The sequence below is a fragment of the Delphinapterus leucas genome, chromosome 15, assembly GCF_059928025.1.
Source record: "Delphinapterus leucas isolate spDelLeu-1000000601 "Yukka" chromosome 15, BTC_Dleu_Yukka2, whole genome shotgun sequence".
Classification (NCBI taxonomy): Eukaryota; Metazoa; Chordata; class Mammalia; order Artiodactyla; family Monodontidae; genus Delphinapterus; species Delphinapterus leucas.
The window spans coordinates 58,431,767-58,453,524 of record NC_143143.1 but is presented as its reverse complement, the minus strand read 5'-3'; the positions used below and the strand labels follow the sequence as shown (position 1 = coordinate 58,453,524).

At 56.1% G+C, this 21,758-nt stretch overlaps 2 protein-coding genes across 4 annotated transcripts in view; one reads left to right on the top strand and one right to left on the bottom strand.

Moving 5' to 3' along the window:
* The first annotated feature begins 2,339 nt into the window (after window positions 1-2,339).
* Window positions 2,340-21,135, top strand: HSPA12B (heat shock protein family A (Hsp70) member 12B). Its single transcript, XM_022592904.3, has 13 exons — window positions 2,340-2,722; window positions 7,543-7,602; window positions 9,249-9,346; window positions 10,360-10,484; window positions 13,054-13,240; window positions 13,587-13,691; window positions 14,022-14,138; window positions 15,934-16,108; window positions 16,822-16,908; window positions 17,338-17,442; window positions 17,552-17,810; window positions 18,296-18,399; window positions 18,991-21,135. The coding sequence occupies exons 2-13, from the start codon at window positions 7,560-7,562 to the stop codon at window positions 19,644-19,646; spliced, it is 2,061 nt and encodes a 686-aa protein (XP_022448612.1). The 5' UTR covers window positions 2,340-2,722; window positions 7,543-7,559; the 3' UTR covers window positions 19,647-21,135.
* ADISSP (adipose secreted signaling protein) overlaps window positions 20,906-21,758 on the bottom strand; it is a 13,827-nt gene continuing 12,974 nt past the window's right edge. For all 3 annotated transcript variants that reach the window (XM_022592913.3, XM_089896617.1, XM_030762942.2), the window contains exon 6: window positions 20,906-21,575. In XM_022592913.3, the coding sequence (XP_022448621.1) occupies window positions 21,475-21,575 (101 nt within the window). In that variant the 3' untranslated portion in view covers window positions 20,906-21,474. The remainder of the gene's footprint in view (window positions 21,576-21,758) is intronic.

The following is a 21,758-nucleotide window of genomic DNA, read 5'->3' as shown; positions in this document are numbered from 1 at the left end:
TTCCTCGCTCCTCCCCCACCGGGGAGAAGCAGGAAGCGGGTGAGGTCAGTGGGTGGGTCCCCATAGCGATGGAGGGGAGAGGAGGGAGGTGCAAGGGCACAGGGAGGATGACAAGGGGTAGGGCCTCTGGAGGACCCTTGTCCATGCCCACCTCGGCCCAAATCTTCTGGTGGAAGTTGAATCAAACCTCCCAGTGGCAAGGAGTCACTGGGATTGTTCGATGTCCTTCTCTTGTGTCTGACTGGATGCTGCCCAAGGGTGGGGCTGTGATGCCTATGTCAGACTGAGGGGGCCTAAAATAGGGGGGAACAGAAGGCTGCTAAACAGAAGGGCACCAGGGGCTGGGGACCTCCCCACCCACGAGTCTTCTTCACTCCTGCTCAGAGCCTGCTGCTGTAGCCCTCAGAGATGAGCCAGTCTGTGGAGCTGGGGGTGGGGAGGGAGGAACACCTGGGGTGGAGGAAAAAGAATAACAAGAGGCAGGTTGTGTTTGAGAGGCTGAACCCTTTGCCCCTTCCCCATACACTAATGTCCAGCCACACTTCAACCCTCCCTGGCTTTGCTCGGCCTCTGGAATGAGAGGAAGGCCTGCCAGCCCCCATCACACACTTGTCACACACAAACAGACAAATACAACAAACACGCTTACACACACAAAGACATAAGATACAGAGACACACATATATAATACATACAGACACACCAACAGGCATAGACACATACAGACACAGTCACATAGACATCCCAAGAGACACACTCACATATGGACACAGACATACATAGACACACAGTCATAGACACAAAGACACACTCGTACACATAGACACACACACAGACACACCAGCAGATACACACATTCTTACAGACACACATTTGGAACAGCCAGGGGAGGCTGCTGATTGGATACCTTGCTGGCTTATTGGCCAGGGCTAACATACAAAATTGTTTGGTTCTGCACACCCCTCACCCCCAGTCTCATTGCAGGGAGCCCTCTGGAGCAGTGGCCCTGAAAATAAGGGCAAAAAGTCTAGGAGAGGGACTTCCCTGGTGGCGCAGTGTTTAAGAATCCACCTGCCAATGCGGGGGACATGGGTTCAAGCCCTGGTCCGGGAAGATCCCACATGCCGCGTAGCAACTAAGCCCCTGCGCTACAACTACTGAGCCTGCGCTCTAAAGTCCGCACACCACAACTACTGAAGCCCGCGCACCCTAGAGCCCGCGTGCCACAACTACTGAGCCCATGTGCCGCAACTACTGAAGCCCGCACACCTAGAGCCCGTGCTCTGCAACAAGAGAAGCCACCACAATGAGAAGCCCGCACATGGCAACGAAAAGCAGCCCCTGCTCACCACAACTAGAGAAAGCCCGCTTGCAGCAACGAAGATCCAATGCAGCCAAAAATAAGTAATAAAAATTTTAAAATAAGAATAAATAAAAATTTTAGAAAATAAATAAATAAATAAAAAGTCTAGGAGAGATGACACTTTAGCTGGGGAGCCTTATAGATGGTCAGAGATGAGGAGAGAAAGTATTCCAGGGAGGGACAATAGCCCCTGCCAAGGTTTGGGGTGGGAGGGGCAGCTGATGCCCAAAGAACTGTGGGAGCCTTCTTTGGGGAAGGGGCTGGGGGAACAGACAAGAGGCCAGCCCCCCTAACACAGAGAGACAAGCTAAGAAGCAGCCCTTGGCCCTATCCCATCCGTGCCCAGCCTAAGCCTTTGTGGGAACACACTGGGCAGAGAGAAAGGAGCCAGGCCCAGGCTCTGCCAGAATCAGGAGGTGGTGGGCATTATGGGAAGTCAGCTGCCTTAGAGGGGCCTAGCAAGGAGATCTCCACTCTATGTCTCCTGTTTGGAGGCCAGGTCCCCAAATCCCCACGAAAGCATGGGTTAGGACAGGAAGAAGGTCATGAACCCTCACAGGAAAGGAGCTCTGTGCTCCTTGCCAAAGCAGGATGAGTTCTGAGTGATCCCTTTGCTAGGAGTGGGGACCCAAACTGTGAGAACCCTTCCCTCCCTACCCCAAACTTCAGCAAGGACAGACCTAGGCCCCAGCCTGGGGCTTAAAGGCCTGTCCTCACCCTCAATCTGGCTTCTTCTCTCTTCTCTGACCCTTGGAGACCAAGCTCGGGATCTTGGGGGTGGGGTGGGGGTGTCTGGGTGAAGGGACTGCGAGAGTCCGGGGCAGGGGCTGGAGGGGTCTGGGCAGGGCCCTCCCTCTCAGCAGCTAGGCCCCTTAGGCTGAATCCCGAGGTGGCCTTGGGGTGGGCAGAGGAGCCCTTCGCAGTCGGGCTGCAGGAGGCCTACCAGGGCCTGAAATTCCTCTCCTCCTCCCTCCACCTCGTCTCCTCATCCTTCTCCCCTCACGGCCCCCCGGGTGGCTGGGAAGTGGGGGAGGCGCAGGAGGGGCAAAGGGAGGGGCGGTGGACTCGAGCCGGGCCGGGCCCCTCGGCGGAGGCCAGTGCTGCAGGCCCCGCCCCGGCCTCGCACATCTGGGCTGAAGCGCTGGCCCACCCGGCGGCGGCGGCGGCAGCGGCGCGGCCATCCGGCCTGGGGGAGGGGGAGGGGGGGAGAGGGGCGGGGGAGGTGCGGGGCGGAGAGCCGGGCTGGGGCTGGGCGCACGTCGAGGGCTTTGGCCGACGCGGCAGAGCACAGCCGCCCCACCGGCTTTGGGCCCAGGATCCAGGCGTCTGGACACAGGTCGAGCTGTCGGCGGGGCAGAGGTGAGTTCTGGGCAGGGGACCGCTGGGCTCCCAGAGAGGAGAAAACGCCAAGGTTTGCGGTCTCATCGCCGGCTGGTGGCTGAGACCCCACCACAAACTTCCTGACCCAGGGGGATAGGACTGGGGCAGATCTGCAAGCCCCTCTCTCCAGCAGAGCTGTGGGTTCGGTAAGGCAATTGGGGTAGCGACGGAGGGCTACATCCGGGCTTTGGGACCCCACACTCGCCCAGTGGAGGGTGGGGATCTGGGGGAAGGAAGGGGGGCTCGAGGGACTTCCATGTCTGGGTGTCTGTGGGGCTGGGGGCTGCTCCAGGGAGCCAGTTTGTGGAGGACACGGTGCTTAGGCCAGAGGTGGAGACCCGGGGGTTGAGTGTGTGTGTATTTGGGGACGCCTGCAGGGGGAGTTCCCAGGGCCTGTGGTTCAGAAAGTTCAAGAGTGGCTGGGTGGCACAGTGCCAGACTGTGGGCTGGCCTCATGAACAGGGACCTCTGGTTTCTCTCTGTGAGGCCAGCTTGGGAATCCAGGTGGGGTGGGGTCAGGGCTCCCTGTGGGATCCCAGTGGAGCCAGGCTGTAAAGTTAGCTTGTGTGGGGGAGAGAAACTGACAGGGAGGGTGCTCTAAAATGTGGACTCCCTGGGAGAGTGAAGGCAGCCCTGGATCCCCAGAAGGTAAGAGAGGTGATGAGGGACAGTGGGCAGAGGGTGGGAGGGGCTTTATGCCCTAGGCTGTGTGGGACAGAGGTTGTTTGTGAACTGGCTGCTCCCTTGATGAGGACCCATGGGGGCAGGGCAGGATGTATAGAAAGAAAAGTTGAGGACAGGGAGGGGACTTGGGAGGCCATTTCTATCACTCCCTGCCTCAGGCCAGGAGAAGGCAGCTTCCTCACCCCACAACCTCCCACTGGTCCCTCTCCTTGAGGGTGCCTCTCCAGAGACAGACTGGGGCAGCCCTTTGGGTGCCATTTCTGATCTGTTCCTTGGGCCCTGATTGGCTCAGTCTCTGGCTTGGGAGAAACGCCTGTGGCCTCTCTTTGCCTGCTGACTGGCAGGATGCTGAGAGAGCAGTGGATGGGAGAGGCAGGGTCCTGGTAAAAGGAGGCCTGCGGGGGTAGGGAGGTGAAAGTCCTAGGCTTTTGTGAGTCTGGGGGACACTGTGGGATGGGAGTCACCAGTTTCAAGTCCCTACTCGGCCACACTCTGTCCTAGTCCCCAGTCATGCCTATTGGGTAGAAGCCAGGGCCAGGGGTCAGGATAAAGCTGAAGATGAGAGGTCAATATGAGGCCAAGAGCTAGGGGTCAGTCCATGGGCAAGGTTAAGGGACAGACCATAGGCAGGGTTAAGGGTCTGTCTGTGGGTAGGGTAGGGGTCAGGCTGGGGCCAGGGTTTAGCCTGCCCTTGTAGCCAGGAAATGAAGTTATTCTCTCTGTATATCAAACTGCCCCACCCAATTCTCAAACCCATAAGCATCACCAGTCTGAAATTAGTGGGCCCCTGGGGCAGGGATCTACCTCTCCCCACTTCCAGCTGCAGGCCCCGCCCAGATATAGCTTTTGTAGCTGAGGTTGTCCTAAGTCCCATGATCAGCATTCTCCTTACATGTTTCTGGTATGTGGGTGTGTATGCATGGTGGGGGATGTCCCAAAGAAATATGGGGTATGTGTGTGTGCTTGTGTGGCTGCCACCCTCTTGTACCTCCACCTCTCAGAGAATCAGCAGGATCCTCCTTCTTTAACACAAATTGATTCAGGGCCTCCCTCCCTCCCTAAAGAACTCAGAATGACTAGAATAAAAGTCTCAATAAGACCAAAGACTTCTGACAAGAGAAAATTTAGAATCCACATCACGAAGGGAAAGAACACTGCTCACATCTGTCGAACCTCCTGCCTTTTTATCAGCCACCTTCCTTTCTTGGACTTGATCCTCACAAGCCCCCTGCATGATCCATTTTACAGGAAAGGGCACTGAGGCACAGAGAGGCAACATGATGCACTCCAGCCAGATGCCATAACAGGCCCTTGTCAGCCCTGAGTGTAGGGGCATTCCGTGTCACATGCTCAAAGATGGGAGATAACTGGACCAGGTTCACAGAGCTGGGGAGATTATAGACACATTGGTTTGGACATGGAATCAGCTTAGAGTGACAACTCTTGAGTCTTTTTTTCTTGGTGGTTCTAGATTGTTTCTGCTCCAAATACAATATCCTTGGTTCAGAAAATCCATTCATTCATTCAGCAAAGCATTTCTCCAGCACTTAGCTGCAGAACCTGGCAGGAAGAAATGTCAATAAGTTTTTGCTGATGAATCAAAACAATGTATAAATAGGGCTGCCATATTCTCTCTTGTGGGCTTGATCCAGTAGTGTGTTGGTAGATGTTTTTCCGTCAGCTCCCCAAGAGGGAGAAAAACCTAATTTGCAGTTTACCAACTTCTATGGTAGAATCACCATGGCTGATTTCAAGCTATCAATGTGATGTCAATAAATGCAGAATTGAGAAGAGATGCACAGAATCAGCTCTTGGGAGCTGGTAGGATCCACGTCCAGCATGACACTCCATCACCCTGAATTGGGCACCTGTCCCTGGTTCTCAAGGCCCATACCCACCCCCACCATTTACTTTCCTTTTTCTCAGCATCATCCAGCTGCTGTACAAGTGCCCACGATCAGCCCCTGTATTTCCCCTGATTCTAATTCCTGGACATCCACTCGTGCACCTCCAGTGACAGCAGGACTGCATGCGTCTGGAAATCTCCATGGTGCTGGCCATGGGGGAATATCCTGGATGTGTCTCAGTGTCTGCCCATGCTGGGGCTGGGTTGTGTGAATTCTGTGTGAGCAAGGGTGTGTGCACATGTGTGTAGGGGTGTGACAGTGCCCAGCTCTGTGTCTGCTGTGTTCTGTTAGCAAAACTTCCTGATCTGGCCACTGGCTACAGAGAGGGAGTGGGCTCTGGGCTGTCCCCACCCTTGTTTAGGCTCACTGCTGAGGACAGTAGCATTGGTGATCTGAAGACTGGGCCAGGATACATTGACAAGCACTTCTCAAACCTTAGGGTGCTCCCAACCACCTGGGATCTTGTGAAAAAGCAAGCGCTAACTGAGCAGGTCCGGGGCGGAGCCTGAGGGCCTGCACATCTAACAAGCTCCCAGGGGACCCAGTGCTGCTGTCCTGATACCACGCTTTGAGTAACAAAGCTGTCAATGACCTGGAGGACGAGGCCTCTAGCTTGGCCCTCAGAACTTCACAGACACAAGCTCAGGTTCCTCCCACCTTAGAAGAGAAAATAAAAACCTGTCCTCCCCCCCTCAAGCATTATGTTCCTCCAGGTGCTAGCTGGAGGAGTGCTAGCTAGCTCTCTTCTCTCACTGTCTGCTCCGTCCTCGCCTACCTGACTCCCGCCCCATCTCCATCATTCCACTGAAATGCCATTAAAAACAGGTGTTTCCAGTCTCATCTAAAAATCTCTAAAGGCGTCTAGCTTCACAGCCTTCTCTTATCAAGATCTTCATGAAACCATAGCAGGCAACTCCGTTTCCCTGGCCAGCCAACCTTCCTCCAGTCAACCTTTATTCAGAGCTTCTCCTCCCTTCCCTTCCCCCACTCTACTCTCTGCCAAGCCTCCCGTGACAATGACTCCCAGACACGCATCTCCACCTCAGATTTCTCCCTGTCCTCTAGGTCATATGTCATCTGACTCCTCAGTCTGTTCTCTCAGCAGTTTCAAAACTGCACCCAGAACACTGCCCCTTCCCCCTGCCAGCCTGCCCTGCTCCAGTATTCTCCATTTCACCATCCATCTCCTAGCTTGAATCAGGCAGTGTCATCCTTGACACCTTCTGCTTCCTAACCTCCCATGTCCAATCCAGCCATCTTCCATCAGGCTTGTTGATTTTAACCTCTAACGTAAATGTCTACACTTCTGTCTCAAGACACACAGCCACCACCATCATCTGTTGCCTGGAGCACTTATTGGCTCCTGTTTTCATGTCGTCCCACTGCAATCTACACTTCCCATGCAGCCAGAGGGGCTTTTTAAAACACAGATTTAGTCATGCCCCTGCCTTCACTCTGCCACTTGAAACCTTTCAAGATTTGCCGTTGCCTTTCATGTAAAGCCAGATCTAAAATTGGGTCCACCAGGGTCTGCCTGCAGGGTGAGCCTAGCCCAACCCCTCTCTCCAGCCTTGCCATGCTCCCCTTTCTGCCCTGCTTCACAGTATCCTTCACAGCATTGTTTGTAATCTCAGATTCACTTACATGATTATCTGATTATGAATGGCTTCCCCACCAGGCTGTGGGCCCCCAGGACAGGGACAGTGTCTCTCTGGGTCACTGATGTCCCACAGCATCTGGCAGAGAGTGCGCACCTGAAAACACTTAGGAGCATCCTGGTTCCAACAAAGCAACTGTTAAAAAGACATTTTTGAGGGAATTCCCTGGCAGTCCAGTGATTGGGTTTCCTCACTTCCACTGCGGGGGGCCAGAGTTCAATCCCTGCTCGGGGAAGTAAAATCCTGCAAGCCACGCAGTGTGGCCCAAAGAAAAACCCGACATTTTTGAGACAAGCTGGGATGGAGGATTGAGCATTGGATGAAATTAAGGAATTACTGTTGATTTTGTTAGACATGATAGTGGTGTGTGGCAATGTCTTTTAAAAAATCTCTGTTAGAGAGACATTAAATAATTTATAGGTCAAGCAACATGCCTGGGATTTGCTTCAAAGGACTCCAGCCAAAAGTAAATAAATAAAATAAACAATTATTCAGTAAGGGAACAAAGGAACAAATAAATGCCATTCTGCTTGTCTGTTCCTGTTCACAGCCACAGGGCCTACAAAGATGCTGGCTGTCCCGGAGATGGGCCTGCAGGGGCTGTACAGCGGTAAGGCCCACCCCCTCGCCTCTGCCCGGGGCCCACTGCCCCCCTCACCCTGGCACTCAGACCCACCCCTAGTCTGTCCACGTGCCTTGCCCAGCAGAGGCTCCTGAGCACCGTTCTGTGAATGTGTGTGCGCAAGGAGGGTCAGTGTAACAGGACTACGCATGTGAGTGTGTGTGTGTGTCTGCGTGTCTGCCTATGGGCAGGTCTCTGGGTACAGGGTGTGTATGTCTGCACAGAACTCTGTGTGCATGCGCATCTGCCTTTGGCCTGGTCTGGGCGCAGCTCTGGGTTCTGTGCAGGGGTAGGAGGCCAGGAGGCAGGACGGACACGCCTCAGGAAGTCCACTCACAAAGACCTGGTGGGCTGGGGCTTCCTTCCTGACTCCCTTCCCAGGCTCAAACCACAGCAACTCGGCCCCTCAAGCTGGAGCTGGTGACAGGACCCAAGCCTGCCCTGGCCACCTGAGAAAAAGGGGCTCTGGGAGTGTGACCACCATGTCCTTGCCCCTCCAGCACTGCAAGACAGATGCCAGCCCTGTCCAAGCACTTCCCAGAATCATGCCCGGCCCCTCACATATGTTCCAAGGGTACCCCAAGGTCGGGGAGGGCTGGGACTTGCCAGGGCCACAGAGCTGTGGCTGAGCGAGTACACAGGCCCCAGCCCTGGCTCAGCCTAAAGCCAGACATTGATTTGCCAATGTGTCTTCATACCAGACCCCATCAATCTCCCTGGCCAGCGCCCCCGTCCCCACACATGGATCTCAGGGCAGCCCCAGTGCCCCTCCCAGGGGCCTTTGCAAAGTTCAGTGTGGTGGTGATAAGCCACCAGCCCACACCAGCAAAGCAGGCCCTCCTGCCCCCTGAGCTGCCAGAGCCTCCAAACCAGGCTTTGGGCTGCCTTCTGGGGGCTGCACTGCTTCCTCCCACCAAAGGTCCAGCTCAGTCCTGGGCCTGTGAGAGGGTCTTAAGGGGGCCTCCTGCCCCCAAACGCTGGCTCCAGGTCTATGTGTGTCATGGGGGAGGGGAGGCTTGGAATCTGACTTCCTAGTGTGGTGGACACCTCTTGGCTCAGGACTGGGCTGGGGGAAGTGTTGCCCCAGTCAGCCAGCTGGGCCTGTCCATGGCCCTTGTGGGGCAGAGGGAGGCGGGGAGGCAACTCCCTCGGGTCCTGATTAGAACCATGTGGCTGCACTTTAGTGGGGAGAGGAGTGGCTCCACTCCCACTCAGTTAGGTCTGTAGTCCCCAACCTTTTCTGGTTTCTCCACCCTCACCCCAGGAGCTCACCTGCCCCATCTCTCCTGCCCTTCTATCTCTGGTCTCAGTCTTCCCCACCCCCACAATGCTTCTCTGTCTCTCCCCTTCCCTGCTGTGTCTGAGGAGTGCTGGGGGAGACAGTGAGTCCCTAGGTGAAGTATGTCACCCTTCAGGAATAGGTTGCCTCTAACTGATAACAGACCCTGAGCCCAGCTATCCCCGACCCCGACCTCAGTCCCGTCCTTCCTATCCTCCCTCCCTCATCGCCTTTCCCCAGCAGGGTACCCCTCACCTTGGCCCAGCAATGACTGATGGAGAATCCCCCAGGCTTGGGCCCCAGCCACCACCCCGTTACCCTGATTGTGCCTGAGTGATTTGCCCTCTCTTTGCAGGCTCCAGCCCAGAGCGGTCTCCAGTGCCCAGCCCACCCAGCTCCCCAAGGACCCAAGAAAGCTGTGGCATTGCCCCCCTCACACCCTCACAGTCTCCAGTAAGCCCAGAGCAGGGATTGGGGTGGTGGGTGGCCTGGTTAGTGGGGAAGGTCACACTGGTGTCTGGAAGAACCCTGGCAGGTCTGGGCTGGGGGTGCCATCATGCTTCCTGCCCCTACACACTCCACTCATGTTCCCCCTGATGGGTTAGCCTTAGGTGACCTTGGACTGTAGGGGTAACAATTCTACTGAGGTGATCTCTCTCCAGGATAACATCTAGGGACCATTGCACGTAACCTGCCTGGGGCAGGTGTACTTCTGAGCAAGTAGTTTTGTGTGTTCTCAGAGCACTGGGCCTCCGAGACTTGCTTCCCCTCCTGTCAACCACAGCCACCTTAATACAAGGTATATCTAGGGAAGAGGAGACATGTTGCTAAAAAATAGTTTGGGGCTAGCTTGAAGTATCCAGGACATAACCACCACCCCCAAGCTCCCTAGGTCACCCCACGTGGGGTGGCCTCACCCTAGTGATTCAGCCTGGGGACCCCCTTTTTCTCAGGGAGCCCAGGCCTGGCCTGGGAGGAGTCAGGGACCACTCTTGGGCACATGGACAGGCCATGCATGGGGCCTCTCTTCTCTGTCACAAAACTGGATAGAGTCTGGCTGTGTCACTGTGGCCACAAAGAGCAAGAGGGTCAAATATACGCAGGTCCATGTGCTATGAAGCTGCTCAGAGCAGCAAAATTGCCCCCAGCTGGGCCCAGGCTGTGAAATGGTGTGACATGGGGGTGGGGCAAAGGCAGTCCAGGCAGAAGGTGGGCAGAGAACCAGAAGCAGGGAAGCAGGAGCTCAAGCCCAAAACTTCATGGGGCTACCTGAGAGGCCTTGGGCTTTCTGAACAGTTGGCATCTCAAGAGCTTACCTTGGAGCTTAGGAGAGGAAGGAAGCCAGGCAGGCAGGTAGGTGGGGTTGGGCCAGGGCCGGTCTGGACCACAGCCAGGGGTTGGGAGGGCTCCCACATACACTCAGCCTGGCCATCTGGCTGCTCCCTGACTACGTCTTGCACTTGCAGAAGCCTGAGGCCCGAGCCCCCCAGCAGGCCCCCTTCTCCGTGGTAGTGGCCATCGACTTCGGCACCACATCCAGTGGCTATGCCTTCAGCTTTGCCAGTGACCCTGAGGCCATCCACATGATGAGGTGAGGGTGGCTGGGCTGGGAGATTGGTGTGGGGTGCGGGGGGAATCCTACAGCCTGGGAGAGACCTGGTCCCAGAAGTACCGTCACTAAGGAGATATGGGGTCTCCTCAGAGTGCCTTCCACCCCTAGTCTGGGCTCCTCACTGGGGCAAAAGTTTGGAGGATGGGTGCTAGGCCTGGGCCCTCAGCCCCAATTGGGGCAGCTCTCTGACCTCTGCAGGAAATGTTGGGCTTTGTTTTTTATTTTAAATTTTTTATTGCGAGATAACAAACATACAGTAAAATACACAGATCTTTTTCTGGGATAGTCACAAACACATACACAAATACATATGCACAAATACATATGCAAAAACCAAATAAATATGTGGTTTTAAAATAAAAGTGGTATATCATACAACTTGCTTTATTTTAAGCTTTCAACACTATTTTCTACATGTTTCATGTGAATACAGAGAGCCACAATTTTGTTTTAATGGTTGCATAGTATTCCACAGTACAGATGTGTCATAATTTATCCATTCTTCTATTGATAGTTTTGAGGCTATTTTTCCTTCTAATTTTTCACTATTACAAAAAGTGTTGCAATGAATATTCTTCCTTGAAAACTTGTGCTGGAATTTCTATGCAGTAGAATCCTAGAGGCAGATTCCTAGGTTCTGCTCAAATGAAATACAAGGAAATGAACGATCAGAGGGTTAACTGAGTTGACAAGTCACACAGTTGTCATGAAAGAGCTGTTTGAAAAATCCATTCTGATGGATTTTGTTTTGTTTGAATGAAACATTTGTTTGACACTCCCCTTCAGGCCTCAAGACCCTGATCCTTTGAATATATCTTAGTGGGGCTGTAGCCTATAGGGGGAAGACCCCTATAGAAGACCCCAAAGCTCCCAACTCAGCCTGGGGTGGGGGATCAGGGGGCTTCACCAGGGCCTGGGAGGCTGGATGGAAGCGTGGGTGGAGAGACAGGCAAAGGGTCACTGCCCCAAAGATACAGGGGACCTAACCTACATGAGCGTGGACTGTCCTTCCCCTTTCTCTGCTCCCTCCACATCCACATGAGGCCACAAAGGCTCTGGGCCCTTAGAGCTCTCTAAGAGCTGCAGGGCATCCCAACTTGTCAGCACGCACAGCCAAGGCCATGCTGGGCCCCTTGCTGGGGCTGAGGACACATGAAGGGACACTGGAGATAACAATCACAGGAAGTAACTGGAGACATCTTGGCCTCCTCCCAAGTCCTTCCCACCCCCACTAGCCACTAATCCCCATCACTTCTATCTCTAATATCTCTGTAATACCCGCCTACTTCTCTCCACCACTACCACCCCGAAGTTCAGCCCCACCCTCTCTCACTTGAACCGTTGCAATATCCTCCTCCCTGGTTTTCCTTCTCCATCCTCCCTCCCCTCCACTCTGTTGCTACATGGGAACCAGTGACCTTTCTAAAGGCAAATGTGGTCATGCCTCTTCACTCCCCTACCTAATACCCACCAAGACAGAATTCTGATATGGCATTTGATACTCCTCCTTAGTTGATCTTAAGATTCCTGTATTTTCTCCTGCTTTGAGCCAACTTATAGCTAGTTCTCCCTGGTCTTTCACACCTCTAAGCTTTTGCACATGCTCTTCCTTCTGCCTGGATTCCCAGTTATTTCCCCAAAAGGCTGCACTGGTGAGCTTGGCCTAGAGGAGTCAGGGCATCAGACAATGCAGAGGAAGGGGAGGAAGGATTTGCCAGGCTAATGAACTGGGCAGTGAGTTCTGGGTGGAGGTCCAGATGATGCCTGCACATAGGGAAGTTTGGAGTCTCAGGTTTTGGGGGCCTGCTGGAGGTGCAGTCAGCTGGGGTGTAGCTACTGATGTGGGCCAGATAGGAGTGATCATGAATACCTTGAAAGAGCTTAGCTGTGGAAGATGGCCTAGAGGAGGGCAAACCAGCTGGCTGGGAGGAGGCCTCTGCCAGGGTCCTGGAGAGACATATCAGAAGGCCAGACAAGGCAGATGGTTTGCTGCTGCTGCTTGTTAAAAAGACAGGGAGGTGGGCTTCCCTAGTGGCGCAGTGGTTGAGAGTCCGCCTGCCGATGCAGTGGATGCGGGTTCATGCCCCGGTCCGGGAAGATCCCACATGCCGCAGACCGGCTAGGCCTGTACGCCATGGCCGCTGAGCCTGGGCGTCCGGAGCCTGCGCTCCGCAACGGGAGAGGCCACAACAGTGAAAGGCCCGCATAACACAAAAAAAAAAAAAAAAAAAAAAGGGAGGTGAGGTCCAATGGTATACTTCATGGAAGGGATCAGGAGCTGAGGATGTCGGATGGGACCCATGGCCCCATGGATAGAGAGGATCCCATGAGCAATGTTTATGGAGATTTAAGTGGATGCCAAGCACCATATTCACAAGAACCCTAAAAGGCAGGTATTATTATCATTCCCATTTTACATATGGAAAGACTGAGGCTTGGGGAAGCCAAGTGAGCTGCCCAAAGTCACACAGCTGGTTCCAGAGCCAGCACCCAACCCCACAAAGGGAGGATTACTGCTGACCACACTGACAGCTATCTGCCTCCACAGGAAATGGGAGGGCGGGGACCCAGGTGTGGCCCACCAGAAGACCCCCACCTGCCTGCTGCTGACCCCAGAGGGTGCCTTTCACAGTTTTGGCTATACAGCCCGTGATTACTACCACGATCTGGACCCTGAGGAGGCTCGTGACTGGCTCTACTTTGAGAAGTTCAAGATGAAGATCCACAGTGCCACTGTGAGTCACATTCTGGCTCAGGGCCCAGCTCCAGCCAGGGAGGCAGGGCTAGGAGGGAAAACGGGGAGGGAGGCCTCATGGAGGGTAGGTGAAGCTAAAAGGTGAGGAGGGGACTGGTGGAGGAGTAGCTAAGGAGGCAGAACTTGAATGTAAGGGATGGAGGCATGACCAAGGGGTGAAGATAGGGTAAAGAGAGGGGCTGGGGAGAGAACTAATGTGAGATTAGAGCCAGAGTGGGACAGTGCCAAAGAGGAGGAGCACCAGGAAATGGGGTGAGTATAAGAGGTTGTCAGGAAATGGAGGCAGAGCTACGGCCTCCTGCAGAGTCACCTTGTGTCCCTGCCAGGATCTCACCTTGAAGACCCAGCTAGAAGCGGTAAATGGAAAGAAAATGCCTGCCCTGGAGGTGTTCGCCCATGCCTTGCGCTTCTTCAAGGAGCATGCCCTTCAGGTGCGCTGTGACCCCATCCCTGCCTACTGGGGTGGAGGGCCCCCAGGTCCATCCTTTCCCCTCAGCCCATCCCCTGTCCATCCAATGGGTAGCCACTGTCAGAAGACAGAGGTCATCTTCTCCAGTCCCCTGCCTTTCTATCTGGTAGAGCCTGCATCAACCCTACAGGTGTTGGGGAGGTGGTGGTGGTGGGGAAGTGGGTGTTAGGATTCCAAGTTAGCTGGGAAGTTCCTCCTGAGGCCTGATTAGTTCCTCCAGCTCCCATAGAGGCTAAAGACACTCCCCGCAAACCAAGCCAGCCATTCCCCTCACTGCCCCCTCCTGCTCCAGGAGCTGAGGGACCAGTGCCCATCGCTGCCAGAGAAGGACACTGTGCGCTGGGTGTTGACAGTGCCAGCCATCTGGAAACAGCCAGCTAAGCAGTTCATGCGAGAGGCTGCCTACTTGGTGAGAATGTGCACTCAGAGCCGTGGACGTTGGTCGGGAGGGCCCCGGGGAGGGCCCATACCCTCATTCACCCACCACCCTTGGGACCACAGAGCCACTGTGTAAAGACTGCCAGCCCCACCCTGCTGGCCATTTTGGAGGGCTGTTGCCACCAGGAAAGGGGGTGGGCCTGCAGGACCACAGAGCAGAGGGACAAAAGACACAGCCCAGGCCAGCTTAAACAGTGTCTTAGGGCAGGTTTCCTAGAAGCAGAGCCCAAGATGGGGATTCTTGTGCATGTGGTCTATTGCAAGGACTCTCAGGAGAAAGGGGAGTGAGAAAAGCAGGACAGGAGAAAGAGTTGAGCAAGGATGTGGTCTCAGCTGGAGTCTAGCCTCAGCCTGATCCCATGGAGAGCTCTAGAGGGAGAATGTACTGTGGTGTTGGCCACGGGGAGGCGGGGGGGTGGCTTTTTGTCCATCCTTATCAGTCTGTCATTGGTTACTGGGGGAGTTGGGGAAAGCCCCTCCAAGTGAGGCGGTTCCCATTCAGCTGAGGGCAGTTCTTCAGAGAAGGGGCAGCGGTGAGCCAGTAGCAGCCAACACTCACAGTAGCTGGGCAGGACATCAAGAACACCCACTTCAGCCAGCATCAGTATTTTCACCACAGCCCCAACCACTGAGCAGGGGAAATAGGACTATGAAACTATGAAGGGAGGCGATTTTGGCCAATGTTTGCTGGTCTTCCTACCATAAGAGGTGCCCAAAGGTCTGGAGAAAGGGGGACGGCTCAGGCACCCCCCTCTCAAGTGGAAATGGGGAGGTTGGAGGGGGACTCATTGTTTGATCCTGCCTGTGAACCTGAGGCCTTGGTGGACACCCTAGGATCCCCAAAAGGGATCTCAGGAATTCCAGTACATCTTCCCATGGAAGATACCAGGACCCCCAACCCCCCACAAACACAACTTTGGGCCAGGCATGCCACAGCTGTCAAATCCGCAGGTGCCTACACTGTCTCTAGAAGGAGCTAACCCTGAGGCCAGTGGGCATCCCCCTGCAGAGACCAGGATGAAAGCATGGCTGTGCCCAGCCAGAACACCTACACCAGTGGCACCCTGCTGGTTTACCCACCCTGCTTCCTCCCACACTGTTCCCTGTCAGCTGAGAACAGGCTGGAGTCTCAATACCCACCCATCCCCATCCCCCACCTGGTCAGACTGCCTTGCCTTGGCGCCTGAAATTTCAGTTAAAGTTTCTTTCCTCCTATATCAGATTCCCTGAGAACAAAGTTCTCCTAAGAGTGGGGAGGCCCATAGCCACTGTCTATCACCAGTGGAGAAAGAGGGTTCAGTAAGCCAAAAGGGGCCCCCCCACCCCTCTGACTGATGGTCTAGCCATTATACCCACCCTCCCCAATACACTGTGTTGGAGTCTCCACTAACCCCCTCAGCCAGTGCTTAGCTGGCCAACCCAGCATCTGTGAAGGGGACCTTGCTGCAGCCCAGGGACACCTTGGGCAGCCTGGAGGCAGATCCCAGGTGCTCTAGGTTTTCACTCAGTCTAGGGTCTCTTCCTGCTGGGCAACACCATGGCATCCTTGGCCATGGCCATGCCCCTCCCCAGCCTGGTCACAGGGTGGCTGTGAGACAGCTCCAAATTTGTGCAGCATGGAGGGGCCTGAGAAGCTTAGCATGGGTGGGGTATAATCCAGAGGAGATTGGAGCCCCACAGGCCCCCGGTTGCCTGCCCTGAGGTGCCATTTCAGTGTGATGTTTGGCCCATGATGCTCCCCAACCCTGCTAACCACCCAACCTCAGGCCGGACTGGTGTCAAGAGAGGATGCAGAGCAATTACTCATCGCCCTGGAGCCTGAGGCCGCCTCTGTCTACTGCCGCAAGCTGCGTCTGCACCAGCTCGTGGACCTGAGCAGCCGAGCTCCAGGCAGTGGGCGCCTGGGCGAGCGCCGCTCCATTGATTCCAGCTTCCGTCAGGGTGAGCCACCCCCAGGGATACTGCCCAGTGGTGGCCTTGGAGGCAGGCGCTGAAGATTACACCTTGCCCTAGAGTAGCACTGTCAGAGGACGGTAGGACTCAGCCCAGCCCTGAATCTGAGAGTGGGAGAGTGATGCCTACCCTGGGGAGAGGTGCTTGGGTACTGACAAAGGGTACTCTGAGCTGAAGGTGGAGGTCTTCAGGAGCTGCCCCTTAAACAGCCACTGAATCAGTTTTCCCTCCCCTCCTGGCACATCAGCTGTCCTCCCCCCTCCCCCATCAGCCCCAAGCTCCTGCTGCCAGGACCAGGAACTGGGACAACTATGGTCAACCTTCATCATCCCCTCAGATGCCATCTCCCATGACAGGGAGAGGTCCCAGGACCTCCCCCCACCCCATCCCCAGCTCCTTCAGACCTTCTTAATTCTGATTTTGCCATGGCCTGAGCCCTTCTGGATTAAGGGAAGGTCCTGCAGCCAGAAATAGTTCCCCTTAGCTGTTGGTTACAGTGCCTAACATTACCCCATCCAGTTTCTCTGGACTCTTTGGGGTTCAGCATTGCCCTCTCCCAGTTAGGAGTGGAGCAGGAGTTTCAGGAGCACTCGCTGCTCCAGATGCTCATGGAGGGCGTTGGTGGAAGGACGTGGGGCATTGAGCGTGGTAGCTGAGACACCCCTTCTAACCTCACTGTCCTGCTGTCCCTCAACACACAGCCCGAGAGCAGCTTCGAAGGTCCCGCCACAGTCGCACATTCCTGGTGGAATCGGGTGTCGGAGAACTGTGGGCTGAGATGCAAGCAGGTGGGGGAGGGGAGATGGAGGGATATTCCTTGGGCCCTGTGGGGCACCGTATACTGAAGGTGGGGGGAACATTCCCGAAGTCAGCTCTAGCCCCTAGGAACCCTGCCCCTTCCAACTCTTTCAGCTGTACCTAACCTGGTAGTTCCCCTCAGTCACCTGCACTCCCACCCCCACTCACAGCCATGCCCCTAACCCCCACTCCCCTGGGGGATTCTCTGCAGATGGAGTTGCAGAATCCTGGGACCATTTTCCCCCACACCTTGTGCTCCTACCTGGTGACCCTCAAGCACCTGAAGCCCCTTTCAACCCTAACCCCCATGGCCCCACAGACAGGGCTCAGGACCTGGGGCAGGGCTGGAGGCTGGGTGAGTCTGCAGAGGGCACAGAGCTGAAGGTGCCACGAGTGTGTGCTCACGCTCGCCCCCGTAGGAGACCGCTACGTGGTGGCAGACTGCGGGGGAGGCACGGTGGACCTTACCGTGCACCAGTTGGAGCAGCCCCATGGCACCCTCAAGGAGCTCTACAAGGCATCTGGTGAGTAGCCAGGCAGCGCCCTTGGTACCCAGACCGCCCTGGCCCCGCCAACGCCCCCTGGCGGCGGAGTCGGCACTGACGCCCCACTTCCTCCCCTGCCCTACCCAAGGTGGCCCCTGTGGCGCGGTGGGCGTGGACCTGGCCTTCGAGCAGCTGTTGGGCCGCATCTTCGGCGAGGACTTCATCGCCACCTTCAAAAGGCAACGCCCAGCAGCCTGGGTGGATCTGACTATAGCCTTCGAGGCCCGCAAACGCACCGCAGGCCCACACCGTGCGGGGGCGCTCAACATCTCGCTGCCCTTCTCGTTTATTGACTTCTACCGCAAGCAGCGAGGCCACAACGTGGAGACAGCCCTGCGCAGGAGCAGGTGGGCCGGGGGACCGCACCTACAGGGGAAGGTGTGGGCCCCAGGGGGGAGTAGGGGAGCCACCTTATCTGTCCCACGCACATATCATGCCAGCCCCGGTGGAGGCAGGGGGAGGGGCATGAGTACCCCAGCTGGAATCAGCAGCCCAAACTGGGGCGAGAATCTTGAGCCTGCGGAAAGGCCAACATCTACCTCTTCCCATTCCCTGCACACACACACACACACACACACACACATATACATATACATACATACATACATACATATATGCTAGCCAATGGGTCTGGGTTCCTCTGCTCGAGGCAAAGGGAGGCTCCTCTCCTGGGACCTCATGCCTGGACCTGGAACAGACCTGCGTCTAAAGCCCTGAAAGTACGCCTGGCACAACACATAATGTGCAGTCAGTGCCCAGGTACTTCGGCCTGGAATAGGGGTAGCGCCCAGGACCCTGACCCATGGGCCTGTGCCTCCTTCAACACCTACAGCGTGAACTTCGTGAAGTGGTCCTCACAGGGGATGCTCAGGATGTCTTGTGAGGCCATGAACGACCTTTTTCAGCCCACGGTCAGCGGGATCATCCAGCACATAGGTGAGCACCTGAGCCTGGGTCCTTCATTCACCTCAACGTACACACCCAGATGCGGGAATATGTTACCCTGTTAGTGCCTGGAAACCTTCCCATATCCATACACTGGAATGAGACCCAGAATCATCTGGAATACCTGGAGGATGCAGTGTGGTAGGGATTAAGAGATAGGCGGGAAAATGTGCAGTCTTGCCAGGTTAAAGAACCTCTGGTGCCTGTTTCCCCAAATGGGGTGATAGTATTAGGTCCCCCAAACTGTTATCACAGGGATTTAAATGAGCTGAAGTATCTAGAGAGTGCAATGTCTTGCACGTAGTAGGCATTTAATATGTGTAAATGCAGACCCTTATCTCAAGCCCTCCACAGTGTGGTGGGGAAGCAGAGCCCATAAAGATTGCCAGGGGCCCTCATGAAAGTGCCCGGTGTTTTTCTTTATGAGAACCAGGCTACCGTTTTATAGTGAAATGACTAGTTTCTGGTTGCCCGAGGATACAGGCGGGCAGAGGAGAGGCACCAGTGGATGCGCAGTGGTGGCCTCAGTGGCCCACTCCCCGTCCCTCCTCCTTACCCCCACCCTTCGCTCCTGTACCGCAGAGGCGCTGCTGGCGCGCCCCGAAGTGCAGGGCGTGAAGCTGCTGTTCCTGGTGGGCGGCTTCGCAGAGTCGGCCGTGCTGCAGCACGCGGTGCAGGCAGCACTGGGTGCCCGCGGCCTCCGCGTGGTGGTTCCGCACGACGTGGGCCTCACCATCCTAAAGGGCGCGGTGCTCTTCGGGCAGGCTCCGGGCGTGGTTCGGGTGCGCCGCTCGCCGCTCACCTACGGCGTGGGCGTGCTCAACCGCTTTGTGGCTGGGCGCCACCCGCCCGACAAGCTGCTGGTTCGCGACGGCCGCCGCTGGTGCACCGACGTGTTCGAGCGCTTCGTGGCCGCCGAGCAGTCGGTGGCCCTAGGCGAGGAGGTGCTGCGCAGCTACTGCCCAGCACGCCCAGGCCAGCGGCGCGTGCTCATCAACCTGTACTGCTGCGCCGCCGAGGACGCGCGCTTCATCACCGACCCAGGCGTGCGCAAGTGCGGCGCGCTCAGTCTAGAGCTCGAGCCCGCCGAGGGAGGCCCCCATGCCGCCGGCGCGCCCCCTAGCCGCCGTGAGATCCGCACTGCTATGCAGTTTGGCGACACCGAGATTAAGGTCACTGCCGTCGACGTCAGCACCAATCGCTCCGTGCGCGCCGCCATCGACTTTCTTTCCAATTGAGGGCGCAGTGCCAGCCCCGTCGGCCCCGCTGAACTCTCTTTTGGCCCAGGGCCTGGGGAGCGGGCTGAGGCGGACCAACCGGCCCCATTCCCCACCATCCTGCCCCGGGAGGTGAGGGGAGGTGAGGTCACAGGAGGATGGGTGGGGACATATCCAGAAACTCTGGCTTTAGGATTGAGCCCCGGTCCGCTGACTGGAAGGCTGAAGGGCCCTGCCAAGGACTGAGGTCAAGGAGACTTAAAAGAGGTTTGCAAGACGGCGTGCCCACAGGGAGCACATGATCCTGAAAGCAGAATGCACCGGAAGACTTGAGCCCTGGTCTGAACTGGGGTCCGGGATGGGAGTGGGGGGGTGGGGGTGCAGCTGCAGGTGGGGCAGCAAGAGGAAGGAGGTTGTGCAGGGCCTGGGCCTGAAGGGCGGAGTGCACTGACTGACTGGCTCAGCCTGTTTAGGGAGCCAGACAGGACAAGGACTGGAAACTGACAGGAAAGGGACAGGGGTAGTAAGACCTTCCTGGGTGTGGTACTGACCACCCAAGTATGAATGTTAATTGTAGAAAGAGCAGTAGCAGACTATGAGAAGGGTACAGGGCGAGGCACTTATGAGGGGGATGTGGGGGCACATGTCGGGGGGGCCTTTCCTTTCTATCTGAGAAGGCCCCAGGGGCAGCCTATGAATGACCCACTTGCACTCCATCGAGCCACGGAGTGGGGGGAGGGTAGGGAGGACAGAGGGAGCACTGGTCACAGCTCTGCCATCAACTCAGTGTACCTGCCCTCCCATGATGTGCAACAGCTCCACCTGCCTGAGAACCCTAAGGTGACAATAAAGCATTTATGCTCAAGGTGAAGCTATAGCCTCCTGGTACCTCACAAGAGTGGACCCTAATAGTGGAGTAGTGGAGAGGGGCTGGGATCTGCAAAGGGAGGTTTTCAGCTGTGCCTGGGGCTGGGAACTGACCAGAAGGGGGTGCTGCTGTCTCTGGGTCAAGCCTCCCAAACTGAACGCCCCATTCCACAAGACCTCTCTCTGACCTGGGCAGAAGGCCCCTCCCCATCCAAACTCTGTCTTGGCAACTATTCCCAGGCCTAAAATGTCACCCCCTGTGCATACTTCTTTTGGGGCCAGGTGCTGTAATACCACAAAGTGACCTTGCCTCCAAAAAGAATGAGTTGAGCCAAAACTGTTCCTTGGCCCTTCTGTAAAGGATTGGGCATTCTCAGGGCCCTGGAGAACAAAAATCCTGCTGGCCTCTGGTATCCACTGGAAGTTTTATTTCTTTAGGGTTTTATCCCAACCAGTTGTTTAAAAACCAAGTAACACAGACCTGGGGGGGTAGGGATTGGGAACTGCACCTCCCTCCTCCTCACCATGGACGGCAGTGGGAAAGAGGGAGGGGACAGGAGAGGTGGCTAAATCAAGACGACAGCAGCAGTAATGGGGGCAGCTACACCACAGAGCCAGCTCCCTCCTCTCCTAGGCCCTGGCTACAGCCCCTATGGCTTGGGGTAGGGGGGTGGGTAGAACCCACCCCAGGCCCTCTCCATCCCTCCTCAGAGAGCCTCCTTGGGGGCTCAGCCCATTTCTTCCAGCAGGAGACTGAGGCACACAGAGCGGAGGAAGTGGGAGAGGAGGATGCTGGAGAGGCAGGGAGGTGGCACAAATGAGGTGAGAGGTGTGGGCGAGGCTCCAGCTTGGAGGCCCTTGGACCCTCCACCTCCATGCCCATCCCTGGGAAGGGTGAGGAAGCCACACCATCACGCAGCATTTGAGGAGACGAGGTGGGGTTTAAGGCTGAGAGGCCCCGAGGCAGGTGGGGGCGAGGGCCTCAGTCGAAGCCGTGCCAGTCACTGTGCTCTGAGTCGTATTCTAGCTCAGCACCCACGCACTTGACACCATCTAGCAGCATGGGTGTGCCGTGGTGTCGGTCTGCAAGGCAGGTGACAAGTCAGTATGCCAGGCTGGACCCTGGCCCCACCTACTCCAAGGGGACTCCTCTACCTTCCCTCCCGGCTCTGCTAGGGGATGGGGAGAAAGGCACCCACCAAGGAAGTTGGGGATGGGCCGGGACAAGGATCCCTTTTTCAGACTCAAGGAGGGTGGAAACTCCTT